The sequence below is a fragment of the Triturus cristatus genome, chromosome 6 (assembly GCF_964204655.1).
Source record: "Triturus cristatus chromosome 6, aTriCri1.1, whole genome shotgun sequence".
Lineage (NCBI taxonomy): Eukaryota > Metazoa > Chordata > Amphibia > Caudata > Salamandridae > Triturus > Triturus cristatus.
In genome coordinates, this window is record NC_140589.1 from 1,266,033,754 (window position 1) to 1,266,055,420 (window position 21,667).

Sequence of the window (21,667 nt, forward strand, 5' to 3'; positions counted from 1 at the left end):
CTATGCTGTGCATAGACTTTGTAGCGGTTTTCCTAATTTTGTGGCGGCTGGGTGGTAGATGAGCGTTGGTCGTTGAAAATGTGTTGAAGCACCTTCTGTCCAACCTGTGCTTCCTTGTTCATCTGAATGTCCACGCAGTAGTGTTTCGTGAACGTATGCACAGATGCCCAAGTTGCCGCGAGACATATGTCCTGGATGGGCGTGTTCGCCAGGAAGGCCACGGTGGCCCCTTTCTTCCTTGTGGAGTGAGCCTGAGGCCCCTCCGCTAGCTCCTGTCCAGCCTGTTTGTGGCAGAATTGAATAGTGAGGGCAATCCACCGAGCGATGGTGCCCTTAGTCACTGGCCTACCCATGAAGCTAGTAGCAAAGGACACAAACAGCTGCTTCGACTTCCTGAGTTCCTTGGTTCTCTCAATGTAGTGCATCACCACTCTTCTAGCGTCGAGGGTGTGCAGAGCCTTTTCTGCGTTTGAAGTCGGGTTTTGGAAGAAACTTGGTATCTGAATACTCTGATTCATGTGGAACGCCGACACCACCTTGGGCATGAAGTGTGGGTCCGTCCTCAGGACTATTCTGTCCTTGTGAATCTGAATGTAGGGTTCCTGTAGTGTTAGTGCTTGAAGCTCGCTCACCCTGCGTAGTGAGGTTATGGCCACCAGAAAGGCCGTTTTCATCGTCAACATCTGCAGTGTGGCCTTGTGAATGGGTTCAAACGGTGCCTTCATGAGCTCCGTCAGAACCACGTTCAGATTCCATGCCGGCGGCGGCAACCTTTTCGGGGGGGCCATCCTTTTGGCTCCTTCCATGAATCTCTTCACCACCTGCGAGGTGAAGAAACTTCCACCCTTTTCGCCTCTGGTGAAGGCCACGATTGCCGCTAGGTGTACCCTTAGGGAGCTCGAGCAGAGGTTACTCTTTAGAAGGTGTGTGAGGTACCTCAGTACTGTTGAGTCTCTTGTCATTCTGTTTTGCAGGCCCTTTTTCCTGCACCATACAGTGAATCTCTTCCATTTTGCGCTGTAGCATTTTCGTGTAGTTGGTTTCCTTGCCTCCCGTAGCACTCGCATAGTGCTCGCAGGCAATTTTAGGTGTGCGAACTCTAGGTCTTCAGGAGCCATGCCGCCAGGTTGAGGGTCTCTGGCTCTGGGTGCAGGACCTCTCCGTTTTGCATTGAGAGGAGGTCCTTCCTCCTCTCGAACCTGTATGGATTGCCCTGTGCCATTTCTTGAATTTGTGAGAACCATGTCTGCCTCGCCCACTGCGGAGCCACTAGGATCAGAGTCATGTTGCTGGTTCTGCACTTGTCGAGCACTCTGTGCAACAGGGGTATCGGTGGAAAGGCGTAGGCAAATGTCCTCGACCAGCTTATCCATAGGGCATTTCCCTGGGATTGCTGATCTGGTTGCCTGGACGCGAAGCTTTGGCATTTTGCATTGTGGCGTGTTGCAAATAGGTCTATTGTGGGAGTTCCCCATCTCCGGAAGAGTTTCTCCGTTTCCTGGCCATTGAGCTCCCACTCGTGCGATGCCGAGGTCTGCCTCCACATTGTCCTTCCCCGGTGGGTGAATTGCCAGTAGATCTATCCTGAGAGGTATGGCCCATCTCCAAATCTCCTGAGCTAGAGAGGAGAGAGGGAACGACTGTGTCCCCCCCTTGTTTGTTGATCTAGAACATTGCCGTGGTGTTGTCTGATTGAACCAACACCCTCTGGTTGTACAGGTGCCTCTGGAATGCCTTCAGGGCTAGCAGGATTGTTTTCAACTCGAAGTAGTTGATATGGCGAACCGCATCTGCTGGAGCCCACAGACCCCTCACTCTGAGGTTGTCCATGTGCGCTCCCCATCCCTTTTGCGATGCGTCCGTGGTAATGGTCATTGTTGGGATTGGTGGTGTCAGGCTTCTCCCTGCTGTCATGTTGTCTCTGTTCCACCAAGTTATCTCCTCCTGCACTCCGTGCGTAACAACCACTAGATCCTCCCAACTTCCGTTTGCTTGTGACCATTGCTGTTGTAGCCATTCCTGGAATGGTCTCATGTGCAGGCGTACATTCGGCACCAGCTGGATACACGACGCCATCATCCCCATCATCTCGCTCACTGCCCTCACTGTCAGAGCTCGCCCCTTCTGGTAGAGCCGCGTCTCCTTCAGTAGTGAGTCTGTCCTCCTGTCGCTGGGCACTACTGTACTGTTGAGGGAGTTGATTTTCGCCCCCAGGAAAATCTTCACCTGCTCCGGTTCCAGCGATGACTTCCCCCAGTGGATCGAGAACCCCAGATTCGTGAGGGTGTCTGTTACGCGTTTTGCGTGCCTCTCGCACTTCTCGCGTGAGTTTGCCTGGGTAGACATGGATTCCCTGTCTTCGTAGGTGGGCCGCGACCGCCGACAGGCATTTTGTAAAGACCCTTGGTGCCGATTTTAATCCGAAGGCCAGGGTTGTGAACTGGTAGTGTTCCTGCTCGATGTTGAACCTTAGAAGGCCCTTGTGTCATCTGTTTATTGGGATGTGCAGGTAGGCATCCTTGAGGTCCACGGTGACCATGAAGTCCCCGTCTCTTATTTGGGGCAGTACCTCCTGCAGCGAAGTCATTTTGAACTTCTGCGTTCTGATGAACTTGTTTAGGTAACGCAGGTCCAGGATGGGTCTGAGGTTTCCGTCTACTTTCGGGACCACGAAGTAGTTTGAGTAGACCCCTTTGTTGCGTTCTCTGAACGGCACTGCCTCTATGGCTCTCTTTTCTAGAAGTTTCCGTGTTTCTTCTCTGAGTAGTGCCAGTTCTTGGGCCGATCTGTCTTCCCTTTGGTTTCCTGTTTGGAGGTCTTTTCTCCAAATCTACGCAGTATCCGTACTGCATGATGTTCCGTATCCACTTGTCTGTGGTTATACGCCGCCACTCCTGAAGGTAGAATCTCAGTCTTCCGCCTACTGGTGTTGTATGCTCATAGGCTTTTGAATATTCTCTTCCCCCTGATGTTACTTTTTTGCGCCTCACCCTTGGGGGCATGACGAGGGTAGGCGTCCTCTTGCGTGCTGAGTCACTTTGATGAGGTGCTGTTCGCCCCCTCTCCTCCTTTGGCCACGTCCGTTCCCTCTCCCGCGAAAGGACTGGCCCCGAGGTTGGTACTGCCAGTTTTGCTTCTGTTGACCTTGTCCGTGACTTTCACCCTGCTGACCCTGCTGGAACGTCTGGTGCGACGGCCCCTGCTGGCTTCCTCCCCTACCGTAGGGTCTCCTCGAGGGATTGCCTCGCCTCATTCCCCTCAGCTGTAGGGCCCCCATGGACCTCGCCGTTTCGTTTTCTTTTTTCAGCTGGGTGAGCTTCTCTTCCACTGTTGCTCCGAACAGTGTCTCTCCGTTGAAGGGGGTGCCAAGGATGTTGTTCTGCACCTCCGGTTTGAATCCCGAGATTCTTAGCCATGCATGCCTTCTCTCGGTGACCCCTATGGCCATGAGTCTTGCTGAAGTCTCTGCCCCATCCAACGCCGTCTTTATACAGGAGTTGGCGATGTTCTTGCCTTCGTCTATCAGGTGTGAGGCTCTCTGGCGGTATTCTTCGGGGAGGTGCTTTACTAGCTCCCCCATCTCGTCCCAGTGCTGGTGTCTATTGAGGAGTGCATTGGAATTCGCCATGCGCCAGTGCATTGCGGCGTTCCTCTCGACCTTTCTTCCTGTGAGGTCTATCCTCCTGCTCTCCTTATCAGGTGGTGGGCCCGAAGTTGCTGGTACGTTGGCCCTTCTCCTGGCCGTGGAAGCTATGATGGAGTCGGCGGTCACGCTACCCTTGATGTAAGGGGTGTCCAGGGAAGAGTGCTTATATTTCTTCTCTGTCCTGGGCGTGATCGACCGGCAGGTCGCTGGTTCCTTGAAGGCTTCTCTCCCCTGATTCATCACACTTTGTAGCATGGGGAGGAACTGGCTCCTTGTCTGGATGGGGAGCAGGGTCTCGAGGAGAAAATCTGCTTTCGGCTTCTCCTCGTCGAATTTGACTCCGAAGGCTGTCGCTGCGCTCCTGACCACCATATTGTGCACCCCGATGTCGTCGGGTGGCGATGGCCTCGAAGGGTACGTGTCCACCGGCTCCTCCGGGTTTTCGGTGTTGAGATCCTGCCATTCGATGTCGTGGCTGGTAGATGGCGCCGAGTCGTAGAACAACTGTTGGTCTTCTTCCTCGGCTTCTCCGTCATAATAGGTCTCGTCTTCCTCTTCGAGATCCCTTGTTAGGCCTTCGGTGTCGAATTCGTCCTCGACCTCGACGACGTCCGCCGATGAAACCGTTGGAATCTTGAATTCCTTCATCTTGGCGTCGAATGTCCATGGTTCCCCCTTTGGTCGTCGAAGTTTTCGGCGCCGGGGCTCCCTTCGTGGACTTAGACTCTGATTTTCTCGAGTCACCCTCGTGTTTTCGAGGTACTTTCTGTTTTGCGCTCGACGATTCTCTTACCTCGTCTTCTTTTTTCTTGTCGGTCTCTACGACCGTGAAGTTTTCGGCTGTCTCGGCGACGTTGTCCTCGTCGTCCGTGGAGAGGCCCAGATCGTAGAGCGACGGGGCCTTACCCTTGCCATCCATGCTGGCGTTGGCTCTTCTCTGCCGATCTCTCACCCTGAGCGTCTTCGGCGCGAAGGCTGAGCAGGCGTTGCAGTCCTTACTCTGGTGTTCGACCGGTAGGCAGAGGTTGCAGACAGGATGCTGGTCCTTCTGCGCGAACTTGTGGTGGCAATTTGGGCAGAACTTGAATGGCGTCTTGTCCATTGCGCTCAGGGCCTCTGAGTGCGCATTCTCCAAGGTCGAAGAAAAAGGGCGCTGAACCTCCTTTCTTCGCGCTCCTGACGAAATCTCTTCCTTTCCTGCGATATCCTCTAGTATTTATCGACGAAACTCGCTTTTCTTTCTTCTTCCTTCGAGTGTAATTCTGGAGCTTCCCGATGACGATCCAGACCCAACGGCGGAAAAAAGAATCTGAAGATGGCGCCCCAAAGGTGGGACTTCCGCAGGAAGCACGACGACGTCACGGGAGGTGCACCAAATGGTGGGTCGTCGCTGCCCACCTGGGCTACAAAAAAAAAAAAAAAAAAAAAACAAAGAAAAGACTACGAATCCGGACCCAACCACAAGATCGCGGAATAATGCACAGCATAGTGAATCCAGAAAGATTCACGCTACAAAAGTACCAGTTTCCACTCCTTTAAACTGATGTCCTCTGGTGCCCTGCAGTGGTCTAACTAACTTATACTAAAGTAATATATCAACTCCTGCTATATACACTTGCATGGTATGAGATGAACTAAGATACACAGGTCTGCAGCCTGCTCTGTTTGCCCTAGAACCACCGTTGCGTGCTTGTGAGGTTTGTTTAAAAAGTGCAGGAACTGACAGGTACCACTAAAACGAATAAGCAACAGTCAGCTGTGAATTTAATTATTTAATGGACGGTGCTGCTGCTTGCCGCATGCTTGACAAAGATAAATGATTGAAAGAAAGACATGCAGCTTCCGTCACACTGAGGAGAGTTAAAGTTAAGAGAAAACAAACGTAAATAAAAGAACTGTTACGGGTAAGCATTCAAAAATGTTTCTACTTTTTTTCCTGGAAGGTATTTTAATATACCACTTAATGTTGCTCTATTTCTAGACACTACTGAGTTCGAAAAAACTAAAGCACTGCACAGAGTTACGATGCAAGGAAAAGGCACACACCCACGAACTGCAGAACTTTGAGAAACGATCTGCTTAAGTTTAATATTTTTGCTAAAGTACAAAACCCAAAATCGATTTTCTGGCACACTATTCATCCAACATGTACTTCATTACATTGTCCAAGCAGAAACTCTACTGTAATAAATGTGGCAGAAGTGCACAGAAGCATATCAGTTTTTTAATCCAGGCAAACATACATTAAGCGTGGAGACCTCCTCTTTCCCAACATGGAAAGGCGTTTACTCTCTAGGACTTAACACAAGTAAAACAAAATTAATTTCAAAAGTGAAAAACTACACAACTACTTGCGAACACATACAACTGTACAATAGGAGTATAGTCTGCACTATAAGTCCAACTTGTAAATTCCACTTATGTGTCCAGATAAAAACTTTGTGAATCAAAGCAATTTGATGAATTAGTCAGGTTGAGAAGTCAGGATTGGACCACAGTTTAAAAATAAGACAATTAAGCCATTACACCACAACCATTTTCCCTCTTCTTATTCCTCACATTCCCTAATCCCTTTGTGATGGGATCTCTGCTCCTTCCACCTGTCAGGTGATTCCGTTATTGTGAAGAGGGATTTAATGTAAATGAGAGAGAGAAATATAATTTAAAAATAAGACAGATTTGAGTGTATTGCTGCGTATTTCTATGTATTTCACAGTAGGGTCACTTGGAACAGACTAACACAACATTTATTCTGACAGAGAATTTGAATAGCAAGAAAACAAATTAGGATTTTACTCTTCACATTGACAGGCATTGCATCCCACTGCAATAAATGAGGCTACTTCCAGATTCAGCCTACTGGATACTCCTACTACGCAGGAAGGAAAGGAACTTTTGCTACCTTCGAAACCTAATTTTTTGCTTTCAAACTTTCCATTTGCATAATAACCTTGGAAGAAGCCGGCTCAAATCTTTGGATGTCTATAATGGTTTTCCTTCTGTCATGCAATGGAATCAGTTAATTGAGAAATTAAAGAAATATGAGTTTAGGTAACATTGCTTACAACAACTTTAGAAATCACTTTCCACAACAAGCTTTGGAAAGCAAATAGGTCTCGCCTTTGGGACCTACTGGTTTTACCAATATTCTGTCATGTTGTACAGCATTCCGCGATAATTTGGAGCATGCCAAAATATGACAAAAAAAGCCTACTGCTTCAATTTGTAGCTGTGCACACGAAACATGTGTCTATAAAAAAACACACCTGCTATATTCTTTGCAGATCCACCTCGGATCAGTAAATTCTTTTTAAAAAGTGTGGAGGAAGCGACATGGGCAAAAGGAACACGGGTAAAGCGGGTGAGGGGAAGCAACACGGGCAGGGGGCGCAGAAGCAACATGGGAGACTAGCAGGAGATGAAGCAACGGGGGCAGGACGCAACACTGAGGGTGCAGGTAGGGGAAGAAGGAACACTGAGGGAGTGGGTAGGGAAGGAACGTGGAGGAAGTGAGGGCAGCAAACTGGGAGAGAAAAAACAACATGAGGGCAGGGGAGAAAAACAAAAGGGAGACTAAGAGAGCATTTGTATCTGAGAGGGGGTATAAGCATACAGGTGAGAATGCAATCCGTGCGGGGGAACCACCAGGAGCAAGTGCATCAGTGAGAGGGCGGGGGAACCAAACAGATGAAAGCGGGGAGTGAGAAAGAGAAGCACACTAGGGAAACAGCTGGAAAACACTTGCACTCTCACAGAGTGTTTAAACAAAAAGAAAAATGTGGTGTCTGAAAAAAAGAGCTATGTAAGTAGACAGTAATGCATCAATGCTACAGGGAAGGGACAAACACAAGAAGGGGAAAGAGAGCATACACACGCTTTCGGATAAGAAGCAAGCAAACAAGACCGACAATTAAATCAACCAATGGTAAGCAATGGGCGGGCTCTAAGCACAATGTAAGCTAACAAGATGTCTTGCAACAGACAGCACATGCATATAAGAATGTAATGTTTCACTAAAATGCAAACAACAAAATATTGAAATAAAGGTTTAAAATAATATTTTAAAAAATTATTGAAACTAATTAAGCAACTCAGTTACAACAACTGTCACAAAGCAACCAATGCTCACCTCTTCAAATCCAGCTTCGAGCAGGTCTTGATACATTTGCTGGTTGATATCAGAGCCCCCACGAGTTGAAGAGCTTGATTCATTTGCAAAGGGAAGCAGGGAGTTCCGGATCTGTTGTAGGGCTTTATGATGTGTCACAAATTTTGGAGGATTGCGTCCTTGTCTAGAGTCTTCAGCAGGCACTTTTGCTATCTTCTGGTCAGCCTTGACAGCCTCTGATGGCTTCGGCAGATGGCGAAGGCTTTCCCTAATTTCCAGCAACATCTGGCGACTACTGCCAGTGAAGTTACTGGCAGGAAATGTTTTAGGCCTCATTTGCCGATGGCCTTCCGATTTCTCGCCCCTCTTCATGAAAACATGTAATATATGCAGCCTCTACCTGGGACTTCAGCACACAAATCCTCAATGAAAGGTTGTTGGCTTCAAGATTCGGAAATATGCATGGATTCAACAAACTGTCTCTCTTCTGTTCTTGTAATGTTGCACATCAAAGAGTTCATCCTGGAAGGAACACAGGGTGGTTATCAAAGAGTTGATAAATGAGACAGAATCGAATGCTTTGCGACTCCCTATAATGTGTTCTTCCTTAAAAGATACTTTATTTGTGCTGGAAATTATTCAAAAAGGTTTCATACATCTCTCAATAAGAGAGCAACAGAACAAGTAGGACTCAGTATTATCTCCCAAACACATTACACAAATAGAATGGAAAAATTTAAGAGTTTTTCATAAGCCATGGCCACATAAACTTCACCCTAACTTATTTGGCAGTCATATTGGCACCTCAAAACACATTCCTACAACATAAAGGAAACCTGACACTTTTATTGGAAGATGTAGTTACTTACAGGGAACTGCATCCCATGCTTAACACCTGGGGCTAATCGGCCATGAACTCAACATGAGCAATGGCTCCATGCGAAGGAGCATAAGAAGAAACTTCTCATAGATATGCAGGTTTCTGCTTCGTACGGGAGACGCCCAGAGTAAGAAAAAGTGGGAATGTAAATCAGAAGTATGGGGGGGGGGGGGGGGGGAAATCTAGAGTGGAGGGGTGTTTACACCAAGATGCACAACACTGCGAGATTGGGTGTGTCAAGGAAAGTGTAGAATGAGGATCCAGACAAAAGTAGATATATAGATTTAAGATGTGTTATTTAATGCAGCACAGCATCCGACGTCTTGCCTCAAGGTTCAGAAGAAGTAAACCGACCTAGAAGACATTCTAAATTCTACATACAGCCTAGCAACAGTGCAACACATTTGAAAAGCAATAAAATAGAAATACATGGAGATTATAACACATCTCCTCTAAAACAGAAAACAATAAAATGCAAAATCATTGAATTTATGAGGAACACGTCTCCCACGGCAGGTATCTTTGACTCTAAATGCTACAGACTCAGTTGGAATAACCTGGCTTGTGTGATCACCAATTTCCACTTCATTTGCAAATTCCTCATCCTGGGAATGGTTCAAATGCACATAAACATTTTTTAAACTATTGCATCTTGCAACACACCTAACATTCCAAACTTTACCATCCTCTGTTCAAATTCACTTTTACTACTCTGGTGGGTTTTCCAAATCTGGGCATGCCTTTGGAAATAATCCCAGGCAAACAGATCCTGACCCAATCTCCAACACAAAAATTGGGACTTTAACTCTCCATTTGTTATCATACCATTATTTCATTTAGTTTTGTCTAATCGCCACCCACTTGTTGCACATCAATATCATGACATTTCCTTTCCCATCTTTTCTTGAACCACCAAGGACATAACTTGGTGGTAGGATTCCTGCCTTTGAGCAATCTGAAAGGACTCCCTTCCGTGATGGTGAGAGGTGTAGTACGATACATCCAAATTTTCTCCCTCAAAACATTTTTCCATTCACCACCACACTTGCGTGCAGCAGTTATCCATTCTTTCAAAACTCAATTAAATCTTTCTACTTGACCATTCCCTTGAGGTTCATATAAGGCAGTGGTCAAATGGCACATATTACAATGCACCAGAAAATCCTGCAGCTCTTTGGATTTAAACTGAACACCATTGTCAGTAATGAGTACTTCAGGGTACCCTTCTCTCGCAAATATTTCCTTAGGAAACTATGACCACATCAGTAGTAATGTGACTAACAAATTTCCCCTCAGGCCACTTCGAATGATAGTCAATAACCACAAGAGTAAACCTTGCATCTGTGGCAAAGAATGGAAAGGTCCTGAGATATCCATGGCAACTTTCTGCCAAGGAAATTCTGGCCAATCCACAGGTTTTAAATGTGCAGGAATCACTCTGAGACCTCTCTCACTATTCACACAATCTCCACATTCTCTCACCACTCGATCAACCATCCTGACTAAACCAGGCCACCAAAAATTAGCCCCAACTAATGTTTTCATAGAAGACATACCCAAACATTGTTTATGCGCTAATTGAAGAATTATCTCCTGCATTCCTACAGGAGGGATACATTTACCACTCTTGAATAGTAAGTCTCCTTCTAATTCCAATTCATATGCAACCTTAAAGAAAGGTAGTACTTCAAGCAATAAAATATCTTTCCTTGGCCAACCTTTAAAACATAATCTTTCACTTTGTTCCATAATTCATCTTTCTTGCAATTATCAGACCAGGTTTTTTCCTCAAAAGCTTACTCTACATCATCATTAATAGCAGCAATAATGTATTCTTTTTTTTTTTAAAAAACGTTTTTATTGTTTTTGCAACCAAAACAGACAACAGAAATAGAATCAGGCCGCATTTACAGTACATTAGAAAATCACCGTGCACGGTCACAAGTATGCCAAATAGGCCCAGATTGGATATCCGACAATCACCCATACCGCCCACCCTCCCCTCCACCCCCACGGCCTCCCTAGTCATCCGAATCCGAGGAGTCCTCATCAGAAAGAGGTGGTGGATCACATATGTTACCTCTATACTTGTTCCATGCTCCCCACACTCTGGCCCACTTACGAGGACAACCCCGCCTGACAAAGACGGATCGCTCAGCAAACATAGCCCTATCCATCTCGCCCTTCCATGTCGATAGCAACGGCGTCTCCACCGCTCCCCATTTTTGGGCTATGTTACGTTTGGCCGTCATGTTGCAATAATGTATTCTTGAGGTTTGTCCAAACTTCCTTCTTCAAAATTACAAAGTAATGTGGAAAAACAATCCACTATCACATTTTTCCCCAGGTACATACTCTACTTTAAAAATATACTCCTGTAGTCTAGACATCAACCTGGCAATGCGAGCAGTGGCATTTCTACCACCACCAGGTGACAGAATATGAAGTGGTTTGTGATCATGACTTCCCCCAAACATAATTAAGGAAATCTTCGATGGCCCACACACAACCAAGTAGTTCCTTCTCAATCACCGCATATTTCCTCTCCGCTTCATTAGGTGCCCTAGATGCAAACACTACATTCCATTCTTTTCCACACCTCTGAGATAACACTCCTCCTAAACCATACATGCCATCATCCACAGTAATTACACATTCCTTACCCACACAAAATGTTTTGAGTAGGCGCCGCCAGAGTATCATTTTTGATTTGCTGAAATGAATTTTCATGTTTATCGGACCACTCAAACCTTACAGCTTTCCTGCTCAACAGATGCAAAAGGTTCAATCTTTGTTGCAAAATTCTTAATAAAATGTACTATAATATTCACACACTCCTGTAAATGAAAGTCATTTCTCTCTAGAATCTGGTGCAAGAGCTCTTACTATGGCATCAAGCAACGATTTTTCTGGGACAACACCTTCTCCCGACAAAGTGTGACCCAAATATTGTACAGAAGTGCGGAATAACTTACACTTGGTTTTCTTCAATGTCAACCCATGGTCCTCCAATCTTTTGCAGACCTGCTCCAGATTAATGAAATGCTCTTGATATAAGGATGTCATCTTGGAAACATTTTTTTAAAGTATCACAGTCTTTGAAAATGTGGTACATAGCCCTTTGAAACACTGATGCTACTGATATTAAACCGAAGGGCATCCTCTTGAATTGGTATAAACCCAATGGTGTAATAAAAGCAGTACAATGTCTAGAAGCATCTGTCAATTCTATCTGGTGATAGGCGGATCTAAGATCCTGAGTAGAAAACACAGCAGCTCCTTCTAGCATGCTCACAACCTCATTTATATTGGGAAGTGGGTGGCTATCACATTGGCATTTACAGCTCCTAAATCCACACCCAGCCTCAAAGATTGATCCCCCTTTCTCGCCAAAACTATGGGTGAAACCTATTCTGAAGACTCTACCTCTTCAATTATGTTTTCTTGACCAGGTCCTCCAACATAGCTTTCAATTCTTGTCTGATGTTGATGGGAACGTTCCTTAATTTTTGTCTCACAGGAATTGTCCCGCTCTTTATTTTTATCTCATGAGAAAATTCTGTTAGTTTATCAAGTTTGTCAGAGAAAACTTTAGGAAATTGGTTAATAATTGTTTCCTCACTACTTTTGTCTGATATGATAAGGACTGGTTCACTATTCCTAGGGTTTAGTATGATTCCTAGTTTCCACTGATCCCTCCACCCAAGCACATTCACACCTTTTACAGCTATTTAGAGTTTAACATTAGCTTTCCTACCTTTGAACTCTAGTTCCACATTATCGTAACCAATAACAAATTGCTGTGCCATCAAAAGTTTCTGCTATAATATCAGACGGTTTCAACTTATCCAAATGTAAACATTTTTCAAAGTTTTACATAAAATATCTTTTTGTAATAATGGTCCATGGAGACCCTGAGTCAGCCATAAGCTCTAACTGCTCACCAAGTACTTTGACAATGCATTTGGGTGGACGTTTGCCTCCTATTTCCTCCTGATTGGTTTCATATATATATATATATAACAATTCCTTTAGTTTGAGAATTAGTTCTTCCACACTCACAGTTAACCTCATGTCTACTTATTTCAGCTAGAGGAAATCTTCCCTCTCTGATTAGTGCTAACATTGCTTTTTCTTCTCAGGTTTCTGCAGATACGTGCAAAATGTCCAATGCGACCACATTTCACACATTCTTTCCCAATTGCAGGATAATGAGCGAAAGAAGCAATGTTATTGAATCTACCACATCTGTAACAAGTAGTATTTCTGCCTTCATCTTTTTTCTTATAGTCAAGTCCTTTGGTTAACATACACAAATGTCCTTCATAGGTGTCAACAGCACATACTTCCTCATTACCAGGATCTTTCTTACTAACTACAGACACCCATTTTTCAGACTGTTCTAGTTTAGCAATAGCATCTTGTAATTTAGGATCTCCTACTACCATTAGCTGTTCCTGTATTTTCCTGCTCTCAACATGAACCACAATTTGATCTCGTATCATTTTACCTGTCATTTCTCCAAAATTACAGGACATGTAAAGTCCACGTAATGCGGTCAAAAACTCAAAGGATTCATTCTCTTTTTGCACCCTGGTGTAAAATTTGAACCTATTCAACGCAATGCTGGTGGATGGTTTAAATCTAAGTTCCATCGTAAGTAGTACTTCCTTATATACATCAAAATCTTCCTGTTCTACTTGTGGTAGACTTCTAAAAACAACTTGGCCCTCAGATCCTAGACAGTGTAATAATATACTTTTTTCCTCTCAGCGCCCATTCTTTGGCCATCAATAGCAGTCACGCAAGTTGTAAATTCCTCTTTCCACCTCACCCAAGGCATTGCTGGTTCCCCTTTGCGGGGTAAAAACTTTCCTGGAGGATCAAATTACATGGCTTCTTACAGTATAATGTAAACCAAATTAATAAATATGTGTAAACCAATGCACCAATGTTGAATAACAGCGATAATGTTTCAAAATGTACCAGGTATCTTCTAAAATTGTCAGCTGTGTCTCTTTGTTCTGGAAATGACCTCCGTCTGTCACAAATCACTTGTAAATGTAAGTCTCAGGTTCTCAATAACTCATACATCCAATGCCCCAACGCGATGTAATTGAAGGGAAGAAAAACGCTTGAATCGTCAATAGAACCACAAAACAAGGAGTGATTGAAGCAAAACACGAATAACCAATGGGAGCACAGCTCTCAATAACAAGGAAACAAATTAACCAATGGCAGCGTATGATATTGCTGGTGCTGCGCCTCAGTGCGTGTAATGCGCGCACTCTCTGCTTCTCGCTCCTCCAGATCAGATCGCATAAACAGCTGACGCAAGGAATCTTCGCTGCCTCGGAGACAAGAAAGAACGTTGTTGCATCAATCAAAAGATACAAATGTCTCCAGCAGTAGCGCACGCAGCTCCATACTCCCGCAACACAGTGAGTCGTAATTAGTAGAATTAGCTTCGCCCGTACTTGCCCAGCCAACGCACACTCCTCTCTGCGTGTTAAAAGGCCTCCACTTCAGATTAAACGGGAACTCCAGAAGCTGCACACCGGTCTTTGAATAAATTGTGTGATTACTGTCCAGATATAGCCTCTGCGCCTGTGCTGCTCCAAATAGATGACAGGGCCACTGGACTTCCACTCGTCGCCAAAATGTAGAATGAGGATCCAGACACAGGTAGATATATAGATACAAGATGTGTTTTTTAATGCAGCACAGCATCCAACGTCTTGCCTCATGGTTCAGCTGAATTAAACTGACCTAGAAGGCACTATAAATTCTACATGCAACAGTGCCACACATTTGAAAAGCAATTCAATAGAAATACATGGAGATTATAACAGAAAGCTTTAGCCAAAATAACTACATACTGGTACCAAATATCAGTGAAACCTTGAGAAGAAGACAAATGAACATACGAGAAATCCTGGAGAAGAGGAAGGAACAGTAGTAATCACACACCTATTATGTCTATGTCTGAAACTTAAAATATTATAGCAAAACTTTATTCAACACAATTGGTGACATGTTCCACCCCCCAAGCCAATAATCCGGACATGTCATACTTGGCCTGACAAAGAAATCAGCCTATACCTTGTACTCCTCCAATGGTAGGCATATGTCATTGCACTGAGTGCTGTGGAAATGTCCATCACTATATTCTGGTGTCAGGACAGGCCACCATACCAGAAAGAATGGCTCTACAGCGTTTGGGATGGACTGGTAATAGAAAAATCACATACACTTATCTCAGGAAGACTGCAGAACTATGAACCAACAGTGTACAGTTCTTGCAGCGTTAGCCAAACAAAAGCAGGGAGCTCGCATCCCTTCTGTACCTTAAAATACATCATATAGAATGCAACAATGACACAGACCACGCTGACCACTATTCGCCATGTGAGGTTTTTCCATTAAACTGTATTTCTGTTAAATTGTTTATTCACTAAATGAAGTTTGTTATGCCAGTTCTCTACAAAACGTTTCTATCATTAATTTTGATGAAGGTACAGTTGATATAGTTAGGCTGAGTAGAAGCCAGAGGTTTGCGGTCCTGGTGGTCTTTGACAAACCAGGGTCGTAAACAGCAGAACACTGGACAGCTTGGCTTAAGATCTGGCCTGAATAAGGAAGAACCTTTAAACCTCATTTTTGGGTCTTCGCTAAAGACAGACATCATTATTTGCTGGCAGACCTATTATTCCCAATACACAACTTAAACTTGGAGTGGGCTTTGGTTTAGCTCTTGACTGGATAGCTTTGTTGTCCATTTCAGATGTTTTCTTTTGGTTTGATGGCTTTCTTCTTAATTATTTTGTTTCTCTCTCCCAGAAGCATTAGAGCTCAGAGTGTTCTTACTGAATGAGATGGATCCTTTCAGTAGTGGCTTGAACTGATTTTTTTTTTTACTTGGCATTTAGCACTCCATGAGAGTGCCTATGTTCTTTGCACTCTTCCCTGCTTGTTCCTCTGCTTCCTACAACCGGGTGGTCTCTTTTCACATTACTATGCACAGCTTATACCCTTTCATAATATATCACTTATAACCATCTGAAATCAAAGCATTTATAATAACAATAATGACATCTCAAATCTCATCATTTCTGAGAATATAGTGTGTGGTAGAGTGGCGAGTTATGCTTACTGTTGTGTGGTTAGCAAGATGAAAACAGTGTTGTGGAGGAGCACTAATAATAATGTGAACGTGGTGCACAAATTATCCATTTAAGGTATAACTAACTTAATATTTTATATGCACTTTAAATTTGGTTTGTATAGAAAGTAGACAAAGTTATAGTAATTTAAATGTGGTGTGTACATGAGAAATTTAAGGTATAACCATCACTTTAGAATTTTTAATGTTCATCATTTAAGTTTACTTTGGATTGAGATAATAAACTTCTCCTAATATATATATATATATATATATATATATATATATATATATATATATATATATATACACACACACGTGCACACACAACAAAAAGTGCTCCTTCCGAAACCAAAAATCCCTAGGGAGGTGGTGCATGCGTCAATGGAGCATGCCGATAAAGTCAAAGTCATCACCAAAATAGAATAATATGCATTCTCAGAAATAGGCTTGATAGATGCAGGAATCCGTTTATTCACACATATAATTATCAGACACATAGGAAAGATACAACAGGTCTGAGAAACAAGTATATATTTTGTCCACCACATTTTATTACTCTTCCTGGAAGATGACAAGATCTTGACTAATCTATATACCAAACTAAGTGACCGTAACATATTACTGCATTTCACAATTTGCCATCTTATTGTGAACAAAAAAAAAAAAACACTTGCCATGGGGCCAGTTCCTTCGGTTACGGAGGAACTGCCATAAAAAATTGCTTTAAGAACGCCAAAAACCTAAGCATTAACCACACAGAAAGAGGATTCCCTGGAAGACTGTTTCGCCAGGCAGTAAAAGGGTATGCTATACCCAGAGGGAAACACTCCTGACACCAAAGAACAGAACTGAGGAGACAGCCTTAAGATGTGGCATGATCTCCTCATTAGTCTTCACTCATGGCAAAGATAGTAGCCTTTCACCATTATGAGGCTAGTGCTTTGAGCACCCGTCCTGCTCCAAAAAGACCACAATTCATGAGACAAGCCTGTTATAGGGTACTCACATGATCTATGGTCGCCCATGACAACAAAAAAGAGCACCTGGGAACCAGGTATCATTGCAGTTGGGGACACTCAGGGCAGCGGTACACGTCCATCACTTGCGAGGGACATGCCAATCTCAACGTAGTTTGGTGATCATGTTCTGCATGTAAGGAGATGAACTCATAAGGACTGTAACGAGGAAGACGCACTTAGAGTAATGAAAATTACGGGCAAGAAGCCGAGCATTTCGGTAGTTCTGCCAGTTGTTACAAAGCAATGTGATAAAATGAGTTATTCAACAAGTTTCTTTTATTGCCTCCCTTTTCCCCTTTCTGTTCTTGGTTCCTCCTCGAACACTGCGCTTTGAGGATTCCATGAAAGCGCCTCAATTAATGTTCGTTGATGCCGACTGAAGATTGGATGAATTAATAGGCTGAAGACTACAAGTGAGGGAAAGCCTATCCCTCACCTGGAGTCTGCCGTCTCTTTATTCTTCCTGATCGCAACACCGGTTACTTTGTACTAAGCAGGTTGCAGCAACATGTTGCACATTAAAAGTACTCCAACCCCTACTGTCACATTCTGGCACTTGTAATCTTACACTAATAAAAGTAAAAACTCCAGGCCCCGGAATATATATATTTATAAAAAATAATACGTTGGGGACAAACTCACACCTCACCAATTCCTCTATTTCCCGAGCATAGGAGCCCATCTGCGAGCAGTTAAGTCTAGACGACGACAGGCTCAATTTCGTCTGACAAACACACCGCACTGTCATTACAGTAAACCTAAGGACGCGGTCATCGCCGTTAACTGGATGAGGTGTGCGGTTGGGGAATGAATTCTAGGTGTTAACAAGGGGAGGTATCGTGGAAGTCGGCTCGAACACATAATGCTTTGTGTCTGGTTACGGAGTCTGCCGCACTAATAGGAAAAGACAGCCCGTGAATTCCTTTCACTTCCTCGCGTAGGAAAGCAACACGCCTATTCGTAGATGCCCTCGTCCTTCACTGAGTACCTGCGCGCCCATCTCTCTGGGCCTCTACAGCACACCCTCCCGCTCCCGTATACCTCGATAGGCCGGGTCGGGCTCCTCCATTCTCTCCGCAGGCAGGGGGGTGTTGCTCGGTCGTTCCGCCCTTTCCGGTACCACTAGTCTTCCGTCGCCAGAAACAACCAATCACCGACCGCGGGTCTGTATGTTGTCGCGTAATCATGAAAAGAGGACAGAGGCTAAAACCATGGACACGAAAAACAGACTTTTCGGACTGCCACGGCACTTTTTCTAATGCTTATAGGTCTCAAGTAGGTGTGCTGTCGAAGCGTTCATAACAGTCAAACCGATAAAGAGCGCACATCTACTTAGCTAGCAGCATATAATTGACATGTGAAAGAGTCTCGTACTAGCAGTAGTATTATTACGCTCAATGTATTAAAAACTCATTAAATCTGTTTGTTCAGAAATTAAAAAAGTAACACACACACGTGGCAAGCGTTGTTTGTTTGCTATTTGTATGTCGAATGTGAAATTGCTCGATGAAGATCTGGAAGCCTTGCAATTCTATAGTACCGACATGCTATAACTTCGTCATGGAGTCCTTTTCCCGTGTACATTGTGGCTCCGGTAGTCCTTCTTCAGTTTTCGCTTTTTGGAACACGTCAATGTAAATAAAGAAACATCACAAGAACGAAGTGTGAAGGGTGCCGTGGGAAAGCTGTACCTCATCTACCATTTCCTGCGAGTGTGGCGGTAGTTTGCTCTCAGTGAAGTGAACTGGTTTTCTAGAACAACAAAAAAACCTGATTTACCCCTGCTTTGGATTATAACGGACTTTAACATATGTAGGAATAAATAACTTTGAAAAGTGTGCAGGTAGAGGCCAACCTGTACCTAGATTATAGTGATTTACAGGTTAAGGGGCAGTAGCTTGGGGGCCTTGTTATTTTTGTAAATCGTGTTGATTATTACGACCACCCCAAAAGAATTTCGAGAGGCGTTGCCTATGTTACACCTGCAAAGTTTTCATATTGCTTAAATATGACTTTCTCAATATTTGTGTGCGTTTATGTGTGCCATTCCACAGCACTATGTGTAGCACGTTGTGTGATAGTCCAGTAAAAACAAGCATTTGCAATGCAATAGGTCTCGTGCTTGCGAGAGTTGAAGCTACTGCTTTATAAATGGCAATATATTTTATGTATGTATTTTTGTTTGGATTGGAGTTTATGTATGTGGTGTGGAGTGGAATTATGTGGGTTGAATTGGAATTGTTAGTTGCGGAAATGTGTGGTGTATTTGTTTAGTGGAATTATGTGGCATGTGAATAGTTAGGGGTGAGAGCTACACAGAATAGACAGAACAGAAGATAGAGAAGGATAGGTTGTTTGTGTTTAGAGCAGTGAATGAACTCCAGACAGAGGAGCAGAAAGAGTATGTGAGAAAGAGAGAAAGAAGGGTAGAGCAGGCGTTAGACGCATAAAGAGGGAGCTTCTTTGTATGCATAAGACACACTAAGAAGAGGAGATGAGTGTGGGTTTGCGGGATGGAAATCTTGAAAAGGCACAGAAAAAAAAGAAACTGTGCTCAAAGACCTGATGTGAACCCCATGAGAGAGGTGGGCAGAGTGTGTGAGAGAGCGAGAGATGAACTTCAAAGAGAAAGTTAGTTTACGCCTGAGGGAAGCTCCAGATGTGCGTTGCTGACACACGTCCACGAGTGACATGCCTCTTTCTGAGCGTGTGAGGTTCTAGAAGTAATTCACCAATAAACCTGGGGGGGTCCTCATAATTAAACATAATATTATATTTAAGAGGACTACAGTTTTTATCACTTAAACAGGTACTCGCACCATTTAGTTGGAGAAATGCCTCATTGTAAAACAAATTGACTAACCAGAAAGAAAGAAAATGTTGTTTATAATTCAACTGTAAAATGTGACTTTGGACTGTCAAATTTCTAATTTTCCCAACATTGGATTGAAGTTAACATCAACCATGACAGGATGCACAGTTGACCAATCACATAATTGTACACTCATTGCTTTGTATAAATTGCTCAGTATGAAATACGTGAAAGTGTAGGCAAAAAAGAAATGTTGATTGAATGTTCCAATACACATGCTTACAGAAACACTACTGTGTATGGTGATACACCAGTGTGTGCACCAGGGTTGGACTGGGACAGAGAATATCCCCGCGCACCACCAAAATAAGAATGGATCCCGTTAGCGAATTAAACACCTAAAAAAATGGCCTACGTTTTAAAATTGGGGCAGTTTGAGCTTCTGTAGAAACTCTACAAGTCTTTTGCAATGTATGACAGACTGCATGGATTGGTGCGTGCTGCAGACAATGTTTGTTTTAATATCACGGAATTCAACAGGAACAAGTGCTGGAGCGAGGTTTTCCCTAAGAATTGTATACCTCCTCCATTTCATCATTTTGAATTAACATGAATAATTGATTAACATTAATAGTAATAATTGTTTGCTGTGTTTAATTAATCAACATTACTAATCAGAAAATACACGTGGGAATCGCATTTGCATGGTCCAATTGATATATAAACTAATTTCGTACGCATACTAATGTCAGATATTTAGAATTTGTATGTTAAATGTTGCTTTTGTGATGTGATTTGTGAATCGTGCTTTAAATTGTGAGTATAAACTGCAATGCGTGTTCCTTTTGCTAGATAAATACACACACATAGAGGGTTTAGTGAGGGAATAACATTTTAATAGTCATTTCAAAGTATTAATTACGTTTTATGTCTCTTTGCTTAAGTTGACCTTTCTGGAGTGGCCACAAAATGGCTGCCATCCCTATTTTGACGCACAGACAAGACACGGAAGTCACTGAGTGAAGTGCGCCTGCGCTGAAAGATGAGCAACAATAACCTCGTCCTGACCCCAGGCAGACTTTACTCGTGAAGGACATCCTGGGAGGAGTGCCAAGCCTCAAACAAAGGACTTTCTTAAACTATGAACTGTTATAATTGATGACACTAAGGACACAACCCCGCATGGGAATCAACATGCCCTGAATGGACTAGAAACTGTTGCTACTTTATTAATAAATTGAGAGCTGCATCTAATGCAACATCTAATGCATGGGAATCAGGAAGAATGATCCTGGTTCAACCAATCAAAGTTGTTCAAAAATATGTATTGGAACATTGGTTATTAAAAATGTACTATAAAAGTAGACTAGAGAGGGTAGGACATTATCCCTTGCATACTTTCACTTTACCAGATTGCCCGACGTTATGCTGACGGAGAGGACGGTGACACTGCTGGACAGCTGCTTACCAGAGACTCTGATGGACTGATCAGATGCCCAATTAAACTTACAAACTGATTCTTTGATTTATGGGCATAGAGACGAAAGATCTGAATTTGACATAGAGGACGCCATTTAGCCAGATTAGGTAACTATGCGAACCAAAAATATTGAATGCTATATGATTTCCTTATGCTTTAAATTAGATAAACATATTATTACATTTAAAGAACTGTGTCGGGTTATTATTTGAAGTATTTCAATGTATATTGTTTAGAAGAATTGAGTGTTGCTATTCCCAGCAACTGGCTGAGCCATGGCCAACAGTATGGGAGGAACTGCTAGGTTATAATGTATTGAGATCCTGGTGAGGTAGGGAGGTATAGGTAAGCTTGTTGTTACTCAACAGGTGATTGGTGCAATCTTCCTCCCGTTTCCAGCGCATGGAATAAAGAAAGGACTCCCCTCTCTCGAGGACCATTGATCTGAAAGTAGAATGAATGATTGGTGTTATGGGCCCCACCAGTGAACGAGTGAATGAAATGTAGTTGTAGAAGAAGATCTGTGGTCTGGTCTGTAGCGAGGGGATTTGTGGTAT

The 21,667-nt window shown here is 43.5% G+C and overlaps 1 protein-coding gene and 1 long non-coding RNA gene across 4 annotated transcripts in view; one reads left to right on the top strand and one right to left on the bottom strand.

Moving 5' to 3' along the window:
- Window positions 1-21,667, bottom strand: part of LATS1 (large tumor suppressor kinase 1) — a 299,556-nt gene that overhangs the window by 256,606 nt on the left and 21,283 nt on the right. Inside the window, exons 1-2 of one of the 3 annotated variants that reach the window (XM_085612215.1) lie at window positions 17,860-17,992; window positions 7,776-8,276 (exon numbers count right to left, since the gene is read on the bottom strand). In XM_085612215.1, the coding sequence (XP_085468341.1) occupies window positions 7,776-8,126 (351 nt within the window). In that variant the 5' untranslated portion in view covers window positions 8,127-8,276; window positions 17,860-17,992. Of the gene's footprint in view, window positions 1-7,775; window positions 8,277-17,806; window positions 17,993-21,667 lie in introns of those variants that run through there. The other 2 variants (XM_085612216.1, XM_085612217.1) reach the window with 2 other exon arrangements.
- Window positions 18,467-21,298, top strand: LOC146821276 (uncharacterized). Its single transcript, XR_014963142.1, has 2 exons — window positions 18,467-18,661; window positions 20,575-21,298. It is a non-coding gene; the product is annotated as an uncharacterized LOC146821276 (long non-coding RNA).